At 39.9% G+C, this 18,393-nt stretch overlaps 1 protein-coding gene across 1 annotated transcript; it reads right to left on the bottom strand.

The window, feature by feature from the left end:
* Nucleotides 1–13,363: 13,363 nt before the first annotated feature.
* LOC147905148 (molybdenum cofactor sulfurase-like) lies at nucleotides 13,364–17,974 on the bottom strand. Its single transcript, XM_087390480.1, has 5 exons — nucleotides 17,873–17,974; nucleotides 17,311–17,772; nucleotides 16,146–17,018; nucleotides 15,742–15,951; nucleotides 13,364–15,282 (listed from the first exon to the last, which is right to left on the bottom strand). Exons 1-5 carry the CDS (start codon nucleotides 17,909–17,911, stop codon nucleotides 15,076–15,078), a joined length of 1,791 nt encoding a protein of 596 aa, XP_087246606.1. The 5' UTR covers nucleotides 17,912–17,974; the 3' UTR covers nucleotides 13,364–15,075.
* Between the last annotated feature and the right edge of the window lie 419 nt (nucleotides 17,975–18,393).

Raw genomic sequence — 18,393 nt, 5'->3', positions numbered from 1 at the left:
TATGCTCACTCAATTTTGATGCATGCGAGGGGATGGATATGAGAATATGTTAACTAAAGAGTGCATATGCTCGTACCCATCTTGACTTTGTAGATATCCCATGTTACCATGCATATGAATATGTTAAGTGATAGTTGAGTACGATGTTTACATCAAATTTTGGTGCATGCGAGGTGATGGATATGGGAAAAGTGACTAAAGAGTGTATATGCTTATGCTATGAGAATATGGCTTCATTGTAACATTGCACATGCTACTCTCACATCACGAGTAGGTTGTGATGGCATAGCAGTTTTGGCATGTTCATCTGGTACTATAGTGGTGAAGGTGAGGTGATGATAGGTGTAGGCGAGGGTGAGTGTGTGGGAGAGGGAAAATAATTAGGGCAGGTAATATGTAATTGAAGGTACAAAACTAGGAGGAACGTAAGGTGGGAGAGGACATGTCAAAACAAAACTAATATCACATACAAAGATACCACATAAACAATAAATAAACTCACTTGCATTTGGCAAATTTAGAGGCACACTTGACTTAGTAAATTGCAATAAAACAACATAAATCACACTTGGAAATAACAAACATTGTTAAACTATCAAATGTAAAAAAGACAAAAAACTTGTGAATGAACAATAATAGATTCTTAGATTCTTAGAGCAGGGATACTTGAAGGAAAAATGTGATCAAACACATCCTCCTCAATGGCCCCTTTTGTATTCTAGGATGTTGAAGTTGATGGATCTTGCTCCAAACAAATTATATGGTCCCAAACATCTTGAAATCTATTTGAATCAAACTTTCGTAGAAAACTACAGATAGTAAGAGTGTACATGTTTGAAACTATTTACTTGATTGAAAAGATATCCAAAGTGTTTGCTTTTTTCCTATTGTACTACTCCCTCTTGTAAGAAAAGATCTATAAGCTCATTTTTCATAATTTTTTTTACAAAATGAGCAAATATTTTAACGTTTTCAAATCATATATTGGAAGAAAACAACACAACTACACAAAATGAACAATGAACTCACTATTTCTTTAAAGTTACACCTTTAAATTTCAAATCTCATCATTGTTACTATCTTGCATTGTCCCAAAGGTTGACTCAACTCAACCTCTATGAAAGCTACTTGGATAGACTCCAAACCTTCACAAATGGTTTGAAATCATGCCTCCCTAGAGATTGCAGTAAAGAAAGTGACCAATGTTGAGAGATGGGCAAAAGAAAGATTGATTTTCATGCATAACCTAATGTAATTTTTGAAAGTCAATCTTCTTTCTTTCTTTCTTTAAGAATCTCATCCGGTAGCTCACCTTGCATCATTCATGGTTCATCCAAAACATTGATTGCCTCTAGTTTCTAACTGAAAATTATTAGAGAATCTTAGATGAGAGAAGAAGAGATGAGATTTGAAAGAAAAACACCCAAAATAGAGTAAGAAGAAGTCATGGTGAATCTCGTTTAAAAATCTTGAAAGTTTTGAACAAGTGAATGTGAAATGGAAGGGAAATGCAGGTAAGAGTCTATCCCATGATAGGAAGAATAGAGAAAGAAGCTTCTCACTCAAAAGAAAGGACGAAATTTGAAACTAGGGTTGGAGCAAGAAAAACTTGAGATGGCACTCAAAAATGTAAGAGAAGGAAGAGAAATGAGAGAGAATGAGAGGAGTGTGATAGTTCAATGGGAGGATTTGGTTTCAAGACAAATGGAGCACGTTTGGTTGAGAAACTAGGTTTTTTAGTTTGGTTACAGTACAAAAATGTGATGGGAGAGTTGAGGTAGCAAGTGGGAGGTCAATTGGTCCATCAAATAAAGAAATACAAAAGTCACACTATTCCCAATACTCTATTGCTCTCCACTATCCAATATCTAAAAAAATCCCACGAGCACATGTCGTGGTGTGCCCCCAAAGTAGTTCCATCATTGGTTACACATGATCATAATTCGACCCAGCACACATGGACACACACATGTGCATGCACGTGTGCACATATACACACACATGCCATGCATGCATGCATGTGCATGCACGCACACACACACACACACACACACACAATTCTCCTTTTTCTTTTGCATCCACTTAATTTCTTAATTTTCCCTTTTCCTATTTTTTCTAATTCTTTTTCCTTCTATCTCACAAACAATCCCTAATTTTTCCTGATTCCTCCTAATTTTTTTCAATTTCTTTCTTAAAGCTCTAAAATTTTCTCTCACGCCTCCCCCTCCCCGCATCTTTAACCAACTTTCTCCTATTTTCTTCCCTATTTTTTCCTCTTCCTTCCTCGTAATTTTTCCTAATTTCACTTGATTCCCCCCAATTATTTTTATTATTTTTCTAAAACTAACTTTTAAAATCCTTTTTCCTTTTTTTAAAATTCTCTCTAGGTCCCTTTTTTCACACCTTTAAAGTCCACATTAAGCTAAGCCACTATTTTATTGTGACCCTAATAACAAGGGAGGGGTGTTTATGACACATGTCTTCCCAATTAAAGTTAAGCTGGTTGTTACCATGTTTTCTTGTTGGATGGTGGCAATTATGCAGACTCTCCTCTTCAACAAAAGAGATGCTTATTAAGACTTCACCAAGCTCCAATTTTTTTTGCAAAAACATTATTGTCATTTCTTATCAAAGCTCTTCTATACTTTTTGTGCAATTTCATAGGTGCTTTACCTACATACTCAAACTCTTACTTAATTCTATAATGTTCTCTTTCTTTTCTTTACCTTGACTCTTTTGTCTTTTCACTACGCAAAAGGGGTTGTTGTCTTGTCTTCCACCCCCCCCCCCCACACACACACACATGTGCATGCACATATGCATGTGCGTGCACAAGCACGCACATGCACACACTTTTTTTTTTGTAAAACCAGTGACTATAAAATTAACATAAAATCAATGTACATGACATTAGACTCCAAAAGAGAGCCTAATGGAAGCACTCAAAAATAGTGAGAAAACACTTCAAGGCTAGTAGCATCCAAATTGCTCACAGCATAACTATCATATAAAGATTGCTTGAGGGACATTCTGAAGAAAGCATATGCCTGAGGAAACTGTTGTCTCATCCTAAAATGCCATCTCTGTGTCCAAATAGTCCATAGTACCCAAAAACGTTTTCGGGTATGCATGTGCACACACACACACACACACACACACACACGATCCCTTATCTCAAAGAATGTTTTTGGCTTTTTCAAAGTCATCATAGAAAAAGTGAAAGAAGCATTGAGTGGCCATAGCTATTGCATGTAACCCAATTGATTACTAGATGACTTGTTAAAGCCATTGGGAAAGAGTAAGTTAGCTCATATATTATAGGCCATGTTCTGACCAACTACATGTGACATAGTTGATTGAGTTGACCAACTCTTAAATAGGATATTGAGATTGAGACCCTCTTACCTTCACAGCTCCTTGATAATCTCCTCCTATAAGTAAATTGTGTACCAAAGTGTCCCCCACTTCTATATATACCAGTCAAATACAAAGGATGCTTGAGCCAGATTTAGTTGAGGTCTTTTGTTGGTTTTTATTAGTTTTTATAAATATTTATTTAGGGTTTTCCTAAGACAATAGCTAGAGACTTTAACTTAGTTGAGGTCTTTTGTTGGTTTTTATTAGTTTTTATAAATATATATTTAGGATTTTCCTAAGACAATAGCTCCATTGTATGAACTTATCAAGAAGCATATGAAGTTTCAATGGACTCTTGAATCTATGATGCCTTCCATACATTGAAAAAACATGCTTTTTAACCACCCATTATTAGATATCCAAGTTGGGATGTTATCTTCCATGTTTGTTCAAATGCCTCTGTTTATGCTATGGGAATTATACTAGCTCAACTAGAGGGGAAGTTGGATCACCCAGTCTATTATGCAAGTAGTTTGATGACTCAACCGAAGTGTAACTATAGCCCAATTGAGTAAGAAGCACTTGGTATGGTTTATAGCGTGCAAAAAATTAGGCACTATTTACTTGAGAATCAGCTCATCTTCTATGTTGATCATCAAGCCTTGTTGTACCTTATTAGTAAAGCAGTGATCCAAGGAAGATTGGTAAGGTGGATGCTATTGCTTCAATAATTATACATACAATTGGGAAAGCACATGTAGGAGTTGAGAATTTATCAAGATTATTAATGTCAAATGTGATAAAGGTGTAACCACTGAGTTACCAAATGCCATTTTGTTTGTAGTTTATTTTACTAAAATAGAGGATGACACAATAGTCCAGAGAAATTTTAATAAGCATATGCTAAAGGATAAGCACAGGTAGTTAGTCATGAACGCCTAGAAGTAGAGTTTAATAGGTGGGCAATTGCATCGTGAGTGTGCAGATGGTATCCTACAAAGATGCGTTTTGCCACAGAGTGAGCTATAATACTTGATGAAGCCCATAAGTGCTTGTTGGAGGACATTCTATTGGAGATCTCACTACCTAAAAAGTGTTATAGGTTGAATTATGGTGGAATTCTCTGTTTAGAGATGCACATGCCGATTGTGTTTAATGTGATGCTTGTCAGTACATAGGTCGAATGCTTCTCCCTGATCATATGCCTCTACAACTGAGTGAGCCATGGGAAGCTTTTCAATGATTTGACCTCAATTTGATGGGTCCTTTTAAGAACATAGCTAATCAAAACAAATATGTCATTGCAGCTACAAATTATTCCACAAAATTGGCTAAAGCTAAAGCTGTCAAAGACAACTTGGCTTGGACTATAGCCATTGAAAATGTTATATGTAAGTAAATTCATTTAATGAAATAAGTGTTAGAGTTAATCACTAAGGAGTTTATGGTGGTACATTGAGTGGCTACAACATATTACTTATGGTGTAATGGTGGACAAGTTGACTCTACTAATAAAACTCTAAAATTGGTGCTTACTACAACTGTCTGTACAAATCAACGGTATTGGGATGCAAATCTTCCTAGCACATTATGGGTGTATAGGATAGCATACAAAGTTACAACAAATCTCACCCCATTTTAACTTACCTTTGGCTTAGAAGTTATGGTTCTAGTGGAGTTTTTGGTCCCAAGTTTACATATTGTAGGATAGCTGATCATCACCTTGGAGAACCAAAAGTGATCAAGCAATGCTTGCAATAGCTAAATAAGCTAGATGAGCCCTACACACAAGCTACAACATAGCAAGTAATCCAAAGATGGAGGAAGGCTTGTCCCGATCGACATATTGTGCAAAAAATTTAAAGAAATGGATTACTATATAATGCAAAGGAAGATAGTTGAGGACCAATCTTAACTTTGAGTGGAATGGGCCATATGAGTTGATTGAAGTTCATGAAAATGGCACAGTATAGTTGTCTAACTTGGAGGGACAAGTGATTCTTGGGTTGATCAATAGAAGCCAAGTTTAACCATGTAGAATTGCTACAATGAGTTTGGTGATAGTGACTAGTTCAAAGGTTCCTAAATGGATGCAACGTGGAAGTGAGTGCCTTAAACTCACAATAAGTAAAGCTAATCATGAGACTACTAGAGCAAGTTTGTTCCATATGACGTGTTGCATAGGACACTAAATTTGATGGTGCATCTTGTTCCAATGGGCTGTTGTTACATGCAAAAGTAGGGAGTATGAGGCTTCATTATTTTTTAGAGTAAAGTCCAATTGCTGAAGCTCCCTATTGCTTTTCTCTTACTATTGCATTCCTGAGAACCATTGCATCCTCCTTGTTGTTGCTCCCATCACCACACCTCCCATGTCTTTGGCTCTTTCCAAGAGAGAGGAAAGACCAACCAAGTGACAAAGCCATCATTACAGCTTCAAGGACCACATCCAATTGAGCAACCTCCTACCATAGTTAAGATGCTAAAGAGATGCTCTGTTTGATATGGTGAACAAGCCATGGTTTGATATCTAGATCACAAAAGTGGTTGAAGACTTGTTGCAGTCATATGAAAGCAATACTGATAGCATCAACATTCATGATAGGGGAGAGTCCATTTGGACAAATGGCTCTACACAGAGGTGTTCTCACACCAATGCTGTTGGGATCTTTGAAGTGCATCACTAAGGTGAACGAAGCTCATTGCAATAATTAGTTTGCCTCAAACACATTCCACCAGCCCTAGGGCTACTTGATTAGCAAGGTAAATGATGCCAAGAAGTAGTGTTATTTTACTTCTTAACAAAGTGCATCAACTTAAAGAAGAGCTTGAGATATACTCCATGAACCTATGCAACAAAATATGTGTCAGCCTATGACCACAAGATCAAAATTGATTGGTTTGAGATCTTCACAAAGAATTTTGGCAGCCACCTTCAAGGCATTTGCTTGAAGAACTAGGCCCACTACAAGCTTGGACCACACCTCTGTATGATCTGGCATAGATTGGAGTTCGGAGCAATGAAATGGCCAAAGACGCCATGGTTGGAAGTCCCACAATGCAATTGTTATAAAAAAACATAGCAAGTGTATCAGGTGAAGCAACAAGTGGACCAAAAGGAGTAAGCAAATTTAAAGAGACGAGTGGATTAGTAGTAGCCAACTGCAGGTATGAGTTCCACCATTGAGGACCTGAAGATAATAGTTTTGGAATCTCTCTCAACCTCCCCCCAATAAAAAAATTCAGAGAACTCGGTCCACTCCACTCCTCCTCAATAGGAAAATCCCTGCCTCCTATCCTTGAGTCTCCACAATCCAAAAGAATTGGTAGTAATGGGGCAGAGGTATGGTGTAATAAAATTATCTCTATCAAATGATGTGGGTCAAAGAAGACTGCATAGTCAATATGGATAGAGTGATCCAAGGGATGCATAGAAGCTAGGGCCGAAGGTGCATGTGTGATACACTACTTTGTTGATGAAGAGGCCCGTACAAATGACAAGGTATGGCAACTTGTCGAACCTGTATGCTCAACTGTCATGAGCTCTGAAGGTCATCTGATGTGTGCATGGCTAAACATCCATCGGCATGGGATGTAGCATTTGTTGTAGGCTCATCAAGAAGGAGGTGACAGTATAAAGGCCTAGAAGCCTGAAATATGACTGTGAATGCATAAGATGTCCTTGAGGCATAGGAGGTTCCAGATGCTGATGGAGGGACTGATCTGCAATCCTGGATTCAACTACTAATCTGCATCAAGTATGGACTGTATACGACAACCATAAGTGCTTGATGAAACACTGAGTCTCCCCAGGTTGTGCTATGGTTGATACTGATAATGTCCACTACATTGGGGTGGTACTTCACTGATGCATAAGTATCCCCATGCCGAGGAATGATCTATTGATCGAAAGAGGAGGTGGTGATCACTGGATCCAAGGCTAGTGCAATGCAACATGATTGAGCCGATGCTAGAATGCCCTATAAGCTAATGTAGTGATCTGTACTATTACTGCTAATGGAGACTGTGTCCAAAGTATGCTTCATGTTAGAGGCGAAAGCATCAATGATGGATGCTAAAATGAAATCACTTGAGGAGATGAATGCCCTGGGGCACGTATCTCTACATGCAGCAAGACATGTGAGCACCTTGTACTGAGGACTTATCTGCTGAAAAATTGCATGATCACTGGTGAACTCCTGATGAGTATTTGCATCTAATGTGACAGTAGATGGAATCGGATCCTAGAGTCGGATCCATGCATGAAAGTGATGGATGTGCATCATAAGTATCAGGTTGTACTGATGAAGATGAGACTGCCTTAAAAAAAAAGAAGATGAGATTGCCTCGTGCTAAGGGCTTACCATCAAGTATGCCTCATGCTGAGGGCTTACTACCAAATGTGCATGATCAAAATGTGTGGGCTGATCCATGCTAGCATCTACATCCAATCTCCCAAGATCAATGAGGCTCGAGTCATTGTCATAAACCGGTACATACCCTGTGGCAATGAATGGTCAAAGTAGGTTCTGTTTCCACTCATGGATCTCATCCGGAGTCATGATGATTGGTATATCATCAATGCTGTGATGTGAAGAGCTGCATGGTGGCGATGGTCTAGTGCTTTGTCCAAGAGGCTTACCTGTGTACCGGCAAGAGTGTCTACCCATGAGATCACTATAAAAGGCTGCCACCACTAAGGGGCTTATGCTCGAGCTGCCACTAGGGGCTTATGCTGAACCTATAAATCTGAATCAGGTCATGTAATGGAAGAATGATTGTGTGCCAAGGATCAAGTCTATAATAAAATGATGACAATTGTGTGTTGAGAGTAGCTAAGAGGCTGTACAAGGCTGATGTGTTTGCGTGTAGGAACCAATGCCAGAAAAGAGTCAACAATGTGTGACTTTACATGGGTGGCATGTGTGTGTGCAAATGTGCAACAATCCTAAATCTAAGGTAGTAGTATGTGTAGAGAATAACCAGACTTTAACAAACATTGTAATTTGTTAGTTTTCCTTTTTTAGTAGTGGTTGCTATCGTTTGCACCAGGGAATCCAAAAAGATATGTTGTACATGTACATTCTACTAATTGAGTGCAATTTAAGAGGGGTATTATGAAAAGCATTAATTGCACTATTCTAGAGAGGACTACAAAAGCATAGTATATATTTATCTTCTTTCTCATTATATTATAGTGTTCACTCTCTCTTCCACCTTATCCAACCTTCTCACTCTCCCTCTGACTCTTCCCCATCTTATCCAACCTTCTCGCTCCCCCCTCACACTCTCCTCCACCTTCCCCAATAGGGCTGACATCAATAGACACAACACGCATTGGTTCTTTATGACAAATAGTCTTTGTTTAATTATTGATTATCTTTGTTTTGATTATTGGTGCAAAAGTTTCCTTGAAATGTATTGTTTCCTATTGGGAGTAACGTTTTGGAATCAACCTTGCTCTACATCTTTACTCTATTCCATTTGCATTAATATTAACCTAGCGACCCTTCTTCAACCATTTTTTTTCATTTACAGGTAGTTCTACAAGTTCCTAGACTTGTTTCTCATTATGCCTTCATATTCTTCCCCATGGCGTGTACCCAGATTCATTGCCTACATAAAAGTTGCCTTTGAAATTTGATAGTAGATAGACCTTGATGTCTTCTTTTCTTATCTTCTTCTTCACATTCTAGTTTGATCACCCATTTGGATACCAACCTTATGGTTCTATTTTTTGATGCAGCCATGTATTACACATACACAGTCATGTAATGGATTATATTGCTATGTGATAAAGACAAATTTGTTTGGAAGGGAGATTAATTATAGGTAGGTAGGTAGGTAGATACATAGCTAGATAGGTAGACATATAGGAAGATAAATAGCTAGATAGGTAGACGGGTAGCGGGATAGGTGCATAAATAGATAGGTTCGGAAAAGTGGTCCTATGAAATGAAGTACAGTCTATGAAAGTGCAGATGGATGTTGTAAATCAAGACTTTGAAAATTCTTATTGGATAGAGTAAGGCAGATAGCATATGCTGTATGTGATCAACCACCTACAAATGCTTTCACTCAAAGGTATGAAACTAGAAGAATGAAGTATTAAAATCGATCACATGGTGAGGCCTATCAATGTATTTGGTTGCACATTGTTGGGAGAAGCAAACCATTGCATGGGGTCATGGGCTGTGGAGTCTAGTCGCCACGTGGGCTGAGCATCTTTTGCATGGAGGACATATATGGATAAACATGTAGGATTAGGTAACGAGATTTTTGCCTCTATTGTTGCCACGATTCCTGAGAGCATCTTCTGGCCGCACCTAAGTGATGATAGCTTTATGAATGGCATGATTGGTATGATTCTACTCTTATACTTCACGATAAAAGGATGGCGCAGTACAAAGGTTCGCATTAGAGATTGCATGCTTGTTTCAAGTGATAAGTAGAGTATTTTCTCTATGTTGTAATCAACTATGATCCTCCTACAAGGCCCATAGGGATGCAGAGGATTAGTGAATGTAGAAGATTTGGTCTCAGATTTCTTTACATGCAATAATAGTGTAAATTGCTCGTAGACTACATTCATCCGATAACTTGTAGATCATCATATAGATTTCACCTTCCACTTGTCGAGGCTTTGTAGTTGTGTGTGTAGAGAATAACCAAACGTTAACAAACATTGTAGGCTTTTTAGTTTTCCTTTTTTAGCTATCGTTTGCTCTAGAGAATCCAAAAAGATATCTTGTACATGTACCCTCTACTCATTGAGTGCAATTTAAGAGGGGTGTTACGAATATTGTTAATTACACTATTCTACATACAAAAGACATAGAAAACCAATCCTAACCCTAATACTAAGGGAGTGACGTTGTATATAATTATCTTCTTCTTCATTACAATGTAGTGTTCGCTCTCTCCCACCTTAACCAACCTTCTCAGTCCCCCCTCTCACTTACTCCCTCCTTCTCCAAACAAGGCTTACATGAATAGGCACAACAAGCATTAGTTCCTCATGACAAATTGTCTTTATTTAATTATTGATTGTCTTTGTTTTAATTATTGGTGAAAAAGTTTCCTTGAAATGTATTGTTTCCTTTTACTCTATTCCATTTGCATTGATATTAACCTATGGACCCTTCTTCAACTTTTTTTTTTTCATTTAGAAGTAGTTCTACAAGCTCCTAGAGTTCTTTCTCATTTGCCTTCATATTCTCGCCCCATGGCATGCATCCGATCTTTTGATTTGTTGTCTACATAAAAAGTGCCTTTGAAATTTGATAATAAATAGAGCTTGATGTCTAGTTTTCTTATCTTCCTCTTCATATTCTAGTTCGATCACCCATTTGGGTACTAACCTTATGGTTCTATTTATCAATGCAGCCATGTATCACACATACACATAGTCATGTAAAGGATGATATTGCTATGTGACAAAACCTAATTTGATTGGAAGGGAGATTAATGATAGGTAGGTAGATAGGTAGATACCTAGCTAGATAGGTAGACATGTGCTAGATGGGTAGATGGGTAGATGCATAAGTACATAAATAGATAGGTACAGAAAAGCGATGCTATAAAAGGAAGTACAATCTATGAAAGTACAGATGTTTGTTATAAATCAAGACTTTTGAAATTCTTATTGGGTAGAGTAAGGCCAACAACATGAATGTGATCAACCACCTACCAATGCATGCACTCAAAGGTATGACAATAAAAGAATGAAGTATCATAATCAATCACATGGTGAGGCCTATCAATGTTTTTGGATGAACATTGTTGGGAGAACCAAACTATTGCATGGGGTCATGGGTTGTGGAGTCTAGCCACATCGTGGATTGAGCATCTTTTGCATGGAGGATATTTGTGATAAACATGCACTATCAGGTGATGAGATTCCTACTTCTATTTTTGCCGCAATTCTTGAGAGCATCTTTTGGATGCACCTACATAATGACAGCTTTGTGAATGGCATGATTGGCATGGCTCTACTTCTTGACTTCACCATAAAGGATGGCATGGTGTAGAGGTCCACATTGGAGAGTGCATGCTTGTTTCAGGTGATAAGTAGAGTATTTTCTCTTATGTTGTGATCAACTATGATCCTCCTACAAGCCCTGCAGGGATGCGGAGGATTAGTGCATGTAGACGCTTTCTTCTCAAATTTCTTTACATGCAAAAATAGTGTGGATTGTTTGTAGGCTATGCTCATCTAATAACTTGCATACCTTGATAGTAGATTTCACCTTCCATTTGTTAAAGCTTTGTAGTTGTGTGTGTAGAGAATAACCAAACTTTACAACAGCAAGGATAAACAGAAAGTTTGCATCAAAAAGTAATAAAGGAAAGGTTAAAAAGACATTCATTGGATACTAATGAGGAAAGGCATAAAGGTTACACAATTCTCCAAACAAGAAGATGTTTTACAATTGGGATACTATTTTTGAAGAAATCCAATACCAACATACATGCCATCTTGAGGTGAGCATTTACTGGATTTGAAAAATAATTATAAATAGACTTGGATAAATCAATGAACAAATTTGAGAGGCAATGAAAAGAAATTGATGAAGAACAAACAACCTTGGATATGATCTAAAGATGTGTAAATTAAAGGAAGGATTGACATCTTGTCGACCAAGAAAAGGTCATCAATCTACTACAACTTCCAAATAGGGATAGGCCAATAACAAGGGACCTAAATATTTTGTGCTATATACAAGGGAAAATGCTTCGCTTTTTATGGTAGTTCAATTTTTCTCAACACAATTCAACAATTGGTTGGCCCAATAAATTGGGGTTGTTATGCTTCCTGTCAAGGTCGATAAAATGTTAATCACATATTAGAGGTCATTATGTGTGCATGAAACTTGATTCATATGTAAGGGACTCATAGTACTCATAGTATTGGTGGTGTGGTTGACATCCATTTCAATTTGAATGATTGATCACATTCTTCCATCGATATGAACAATAAAGTTGATCACCATAATGGTATGCCTGTGACACATAATCAACAAGAACTTTTGATAGTAGCTTGCATGGTAATAAACATCTATACTTCTCTAATAGTTTTTATAATGGGGCATATGGATTATTTCTCCAAGACTATTCTAGGAAGAGCACATGTTTATTTGTCATCATAAAGGCCCACATAAGTGGTTTCAAAGATTGTGTATTCTCAGCAAATTTCTAACCCTATTCAAGGTATCTTAAATGCTTATATTGCTAGATTGCAAACATACATGATCCGAGAATATGACAGACATATTCACTAATTCTTGGATGGTCGACTCATCACTATTTTGAATGAAATCAATTAACATAATTCTTAGATGGTTAAGTCGGATGGTCAGGCATCGCTTTTTAAAATGGAATAAGTGAAACTAGAATACATAATTCTATATTGAAGCAAGTTGTTCTTGGTCTTCAAGGCTATCTAGACCTAGTTATACTTTCTATATCCATTGGAAGACTTATACACAATTGGTCTTGCAACCAATTTCAAGACCATATCACTATGAATGAAGGAGAATAGTCCATGGTGGATAGGAACCTTAGGGACAAAATCCTGGGTTACGGACCCTTTTCTCCCATTTCACTGTGCTACAGCTGCGTACGCTCCTGCCTACCCTCAATCGGTTGCTGCTGGGCGCAGTCCTCAGCTTCAGCCTTGGCTGTTATTTGAAGCCCAAAGTGGGGTAATTCTCCTTATATGAAAAGAGAGAGAGAGAGAGAGAGAGAGAGAGAGATGCTTGGATACCAATGGAAGATCAAATATACCTTTGTAAGACTAGAAAATATCCAATCATACAAATTTAGATTTTTTGTTGTTCTAAAGTCCAAAAATCTACACAGAAAATAAAAGAGAAAACGAAAGAGAGATACTTAAATACTAACAGAAGATGAAAGCTTATCTATGACACAAAAGTACATCAGTCAGCTGAGAACTGCCAAGAGTTTGTAATGCAACTAATGAAAAGGAGTTGCAAGGGAAAACTGTACATGTTATGTAGGGTAAAACCATGCCCTTCCAGGGAGATCTCCGAGTGCTCTCTGTCCAAGCCCAAAGGAGAAGTAGCCCAGAGAACTTTCATCTCCACATTGAGGAAACACAAAGCGTGGACAAATGGAATGTCTCTCCTGAGTGGTGTGAAAACCAAATGATTGTCTCGTGGTGATACTTGGGAATGTGTTTTCACTTTTGAGCCACTGTGTCAATGGTTCCATTTCATCTCCATCCTGGTTCCATTGCATATGCAGATCAGCTGCATATGCAGGTTTGATCTGCATATGCAGGTTACACAAAGGAGGTAATGAGAGTGTGGGAGAGGGAGGGTGGGTAACTCTGGGAAGGCATGAAACGAGTTCAGCAAGTAGATTCATCCCTTGGTGTGCCATCCCGAAGACTGTTTTTAGCTTTTTGGGTTGATGTGTGTCTCAATTAGCCTTTTACAAGGATATATCATGAGGTGGCTAAACTGATTTGTGTACCCTCCTATTACTGGATGATGGGTGGATGAAGTGGATCATTCACGTGTAGAAGCATGGCTGCCAACTTATCATAAGCCCAGGCCATACCAATGCAAGTAGAAATGTCAAGAAATCAACAGTCACCTACCTCTTCTCAAATGACTGCTCAACATGCTGAGGAAAGCCTACTTTAATCGGGATGCTGAGTTGATTCTTCTATGAATCCCATTGCCTCAGTTGAAACATAGTTCTCATCTCTGAAACTCAAAGAAACTGTGCAATCTGATACACACCCTGGGTGTTGACATGGGACCAAGAGAGAGCCATACGGCAGACAACCTCGATTCCTTCTGAAAAACTGTTGTGTCAGGAGCTTCAGTGGGATCCCCACAAAAAATTGGCCAACCCTGGGTTGCTGAATGACCTGCCCCTTCATATTTTTAGCAGAGACCACCTACCAAGGCACCTAGGTACATGCGCGTCAAAACAAGACAACCTAATGCATCATACAAAAGAACGCAGACAGAGAAGAGAGAGAGAGAGAGAGAGAGACCCAGCAGTATCTACAGGAACAACCAGAAATGTCAACAGACAGACAATCACAACCTGCCACTCTAACGAGCCCCATCAGTATATCCATCTCTATAAGAGAGAGAGAGAGAGAGAGACCCAACAGTATCTACAGGAACAACCAGAAATGTCAACAGACAGACAATCACACCCTGCCACTCTAACGAGCCCCATCAGTATATCCATCTCTATAAACTAGCCATAAGTTCAGCAGGTACCAGTATCCCTTTTATACCCAAATTCCACTAAAGAAATCGTTTCCAAGATTGATCGAAAAGAGAAAGGGTGGAGGGTGTAGGCGTGATTGCCTCTGTGCAGCCTCTCACATGTCCTTCTTCCCTCCTAATGTTCTTCGTCCTGCCTGTTTCCAATCATGAGAGCTAACTCTCACTTGCAGGTCATTCACCATTTATGCACTGGTACAGCTTCTCTGTTCTCCATACATAATATGGGGTAAATCTCCTTATCATAAAAAGACCATGAGAGGGAGAGAGGGGGAGAGAGAGATGTTTCTACACCAAGGCAAGATAACAGCTTATCTATGACACAAAAGTACATCAGTCAGCTGAGAACTGACTGTCAAGTGTTTGTAACGCAACTAATGTTAAAGGAGTCACAAGAAAAAAACAGTCTGTGTTATATTTGGTAGAACCATGCCTCTACCAAGTGATCTCAGTCCAAGCCCAAAGGACAAGTAGCCCAAAGAACGTTATTTCCACATTGAGGAGACACTAAGAATGGAGAAATGGAATGCCTTTCCTGAATGGTGCAAAAACCAAATGCTTGTCCGGTGGTGATAGCAGGAAAGGTCTTGGCACTTTTGAGCCATTGAGTCAATGGTTCCATGTCAACTCCGTCCTGGGAGATGGTACAGCTCATCTGCAAATGCATTTTACACAAAGGAGGTAATGAGTATATGGGAGGGTGGGTAACTCTGGAAAGGCATATACCAGTCCAGCACGTTGTGGATGAGTTTGTTTTTAGCTGTTTGGGTGAACATGTTTTTCAATTAGCCTTTTACAAGGATACCAGAAGCAGGGCTGCCAACTTCTAAGCCCAGGCCATACCAATGCAAGCGAGAGATGAAAGAACTGTCAAGAAATCAACAGCTTGAAACAGGTCACCTAGCTCTTCTCAGGAGTAAGGAGACTTTTCTTTGTGGACCTTGACTTGAGTGACTGCTCAAGGACGTTGACTTGATTGTTCTATGAATCCCATTGCCTCCGTTGAAACATAGTCCTCATCTCTGAAACGTGAAAGAAACTGTGCAAGCCGATACACATCCTGGAAGGTTGACATGGGACCAAGAGAGAGCCTTATGGCGGAGAACCTCGATACCTTCTGAAAAACTGTTGGGTCAGGAGCTTCAGTCGATCCACCCAAAATATTAGCCAATCCTGGGTTGCTGAAATGACCTGCTCCAATCATGATGTTGTTTCTGTCTGCCAGTTTTTGGACCAGGTCTGCTGGGAAAAAATTGCCAGTCGAGTCTATCACATTAAATGCAACTATACTGCCCCTGCTTTTTGCCGCCTGTGGCCCATAAACCTGGATTTCCATTCCAACAACAGACAAACAGAGACTAAGTCAATGACTTGAGTCTTGCCTGTCAAAAAGCATCAATAACATCGGTGACACAGCACACATACATCTGAAGAATAGAAATACAGATGAAAAATGGAAACAGAGAAAAATTATCTGCACAAAATCGTGAGGCAATCATAAGACTGAAAAAGCTCTACCTGTAACAAGGGTTTCACTTCATCCTTGTGCCTCAAAGATTTCAGGGTCTGAACAAGCCATGTTGCCAAGCTCAGCACTCGCCTGTGAATGGGAACTAGGCCCACACGTCCCAAATGTTGCAAACCAAAGCTCAAAGCTGCAAATGAAAGGAGATTAATGTTATCATCCTCACTGACAATGTGGCAATCGCTTCCCTCGTCCAGCATGGAAACAAGTTTCAGTGTATGAGAATCCCTTTGAACAGAAAAAGCTCGTCTTCTAACCAGTAAAAATCCCATCCCTGAGGGGTAACCCAGTATGTGGTGCAAAGAGCCCAGCACAAATTCTGGCTGGTACACAGACAAATCCAAGGCACCAGTTGGTAGGTGTGTGGAAACATCAACCAAGACCTGCCACCCATTCTGCTGTGCCTCAGGTATCCAATTCAAGGAGTGCCGTACACCAGATAGACAAGACTGTGCAGGGTAAATGAAGAGCCCTGCATTCCCGCCATGCCAACCTTGCCTTTTTAGCCGTCGTCTTAGCTCAGAAGCAGAAATGCAGAGATCCGCCCCCCCTACAGGCCCCAAAATACACTTTCCACCCTGTTGTATGACAGAGGCTATGACATGTTGCACGGATTGATGATTGTCTGCCAATACAAGCAATATACTACCCTTACGGAAAGGGTACATTTCACCAAAAAGTCTAAAACCGGCTGTAAAGCCCGTTGTGAAAACGACAGAATATTCAGTCTTGCCAACATTGAAAAGCTGCAGTAGCCGTTGCTGAGTATCAAAGACGTGTGCCATGAGATGGGCAGGAGCATTCGACAGCGAAACGGACCCCAGATTGGGCCCCTCTTCCAAAAGCACACGCATGTGTTCTTCAACCTGCATTAAAAATAGATTTGAGAAGTTTGCTATTTGTAATTATATATGCTTCAGCGCTGAACTTCGTCACAAGGTAGATAGGGACGCATGTTGTCCACATTGGCTTGATATATTTACGTGGAAATCTCCATATGATCGCAAAATGCGTATTGATTGAAGTTCTTTGTGCCGCTAATTTTGATTTTTCAGCCTACTACAAGGTCGAAACTATCAAATAGTAATGGAGTGCAAGAAGCAGGGACGTGCTCGTTTTTATACGGACTGATCGGCGGTCAAAGTAGCGAAAATGCACCTGAAATCGTGAGAAAAGGGCGAAATTGGCGTAGTCCAAGTAAACAAGCCTTTGCAAATCAAGCTTCGGATATTGCTCCTTTCTGATGTTATCCACATGTAAATGCTCGAAGTAGTCCTCATAGTCCTCCAAGAACTGTTCTTCCGCGTCATCATAAGGGGCTAAAACTGCAGCTCCGATATTAATTTCCTCTTCAGGGACAGACGAAGAAGCCTGCGAGGAAGCCCAATTATCGGATGCTGGCCCTACACTTTCGGCATACGAGTAGGTGCTGCTGGTAACGTTCCTACGGGGCGGCGTGCTGTCGAGAGGGAACAAGCTTTCAACATAGGATGCGGTGGAGTCGAAACGTTCCTCCCGATCGTTGGACCAGGGGGTTGAGGTCGTGGTGTCACGGGAGAAGGAGCTACTGTGAGCATCGAAAGAATATGCAGGAGGAGAGGCCCGGTTGTGTTTGGCGCTCTGGGAAGAAGTGCAAATTAGAGTGATAAGCAGAAGGAAAACGATAATAATGAGATGGATGATGGAAGAAGAAGACGAGAAATCGAAGCAAGCTACTTACGTCGGCCTTGCTACGGAATTTGCTGAGCTTGTTGAACATGACGCTCCTCAATTTGCTCACCTCACCAGCACCAGCAACCCCACTTTACTTACTAAGTAGTAGTAGTGAGGGGCGTGATCTTTGAAGAAGATCGAGCAGTAGCAACAAAGCTTGGTTGACCCGCCTCTCCCGTACACAATGCCCAAATCACCCAACATCAATCATCTAGCTTTATTCGCCCACAACACACACTCACCTCTCAGGGTGCCTTCCCCATGGCGATTGCAACATCTCTCAAGCTCTCACTTATTGTAGCATTCCCCACCTCGCCCAGCCCGACCCCCACCTTGGACCTCTCCAAGGCGCCATCCTCTGCAAAAACTTCCCATGAGCTTGGTTGTAGATTCAGGCACACGTAGCCCACTTCACCACCTTTAGGCCACAGATTTTGTTGAGAGTCATATATGGGCCGTTGCTGAAATCACATTGGTGAAGAGGGTGAGCAAGTTGTAGGTTTAGGATGACGCAGCCCACTTCAAGCT

The sequence above is a fragment of the Dipteris shenzhenensis genome, chromosome 2 (assembly GCF_047967505.1).
Source record: "Dipteris shenzhenensis isolate YYH24624 ecotype China chromosome 2, Dip_SZ_1.0, whole genome shotgun sequence".
NCBI classification, from domain to species: Eukaryota; Viridiplantae; Streptophyta; class Polypodiopsida; order Gleicheniales; family Dipteridaceae; genus Dipteris; species Dipteris shenzhenensis.
This window is presented reverse-complemented; position numbering and strand designations above follow the sequence as displayed.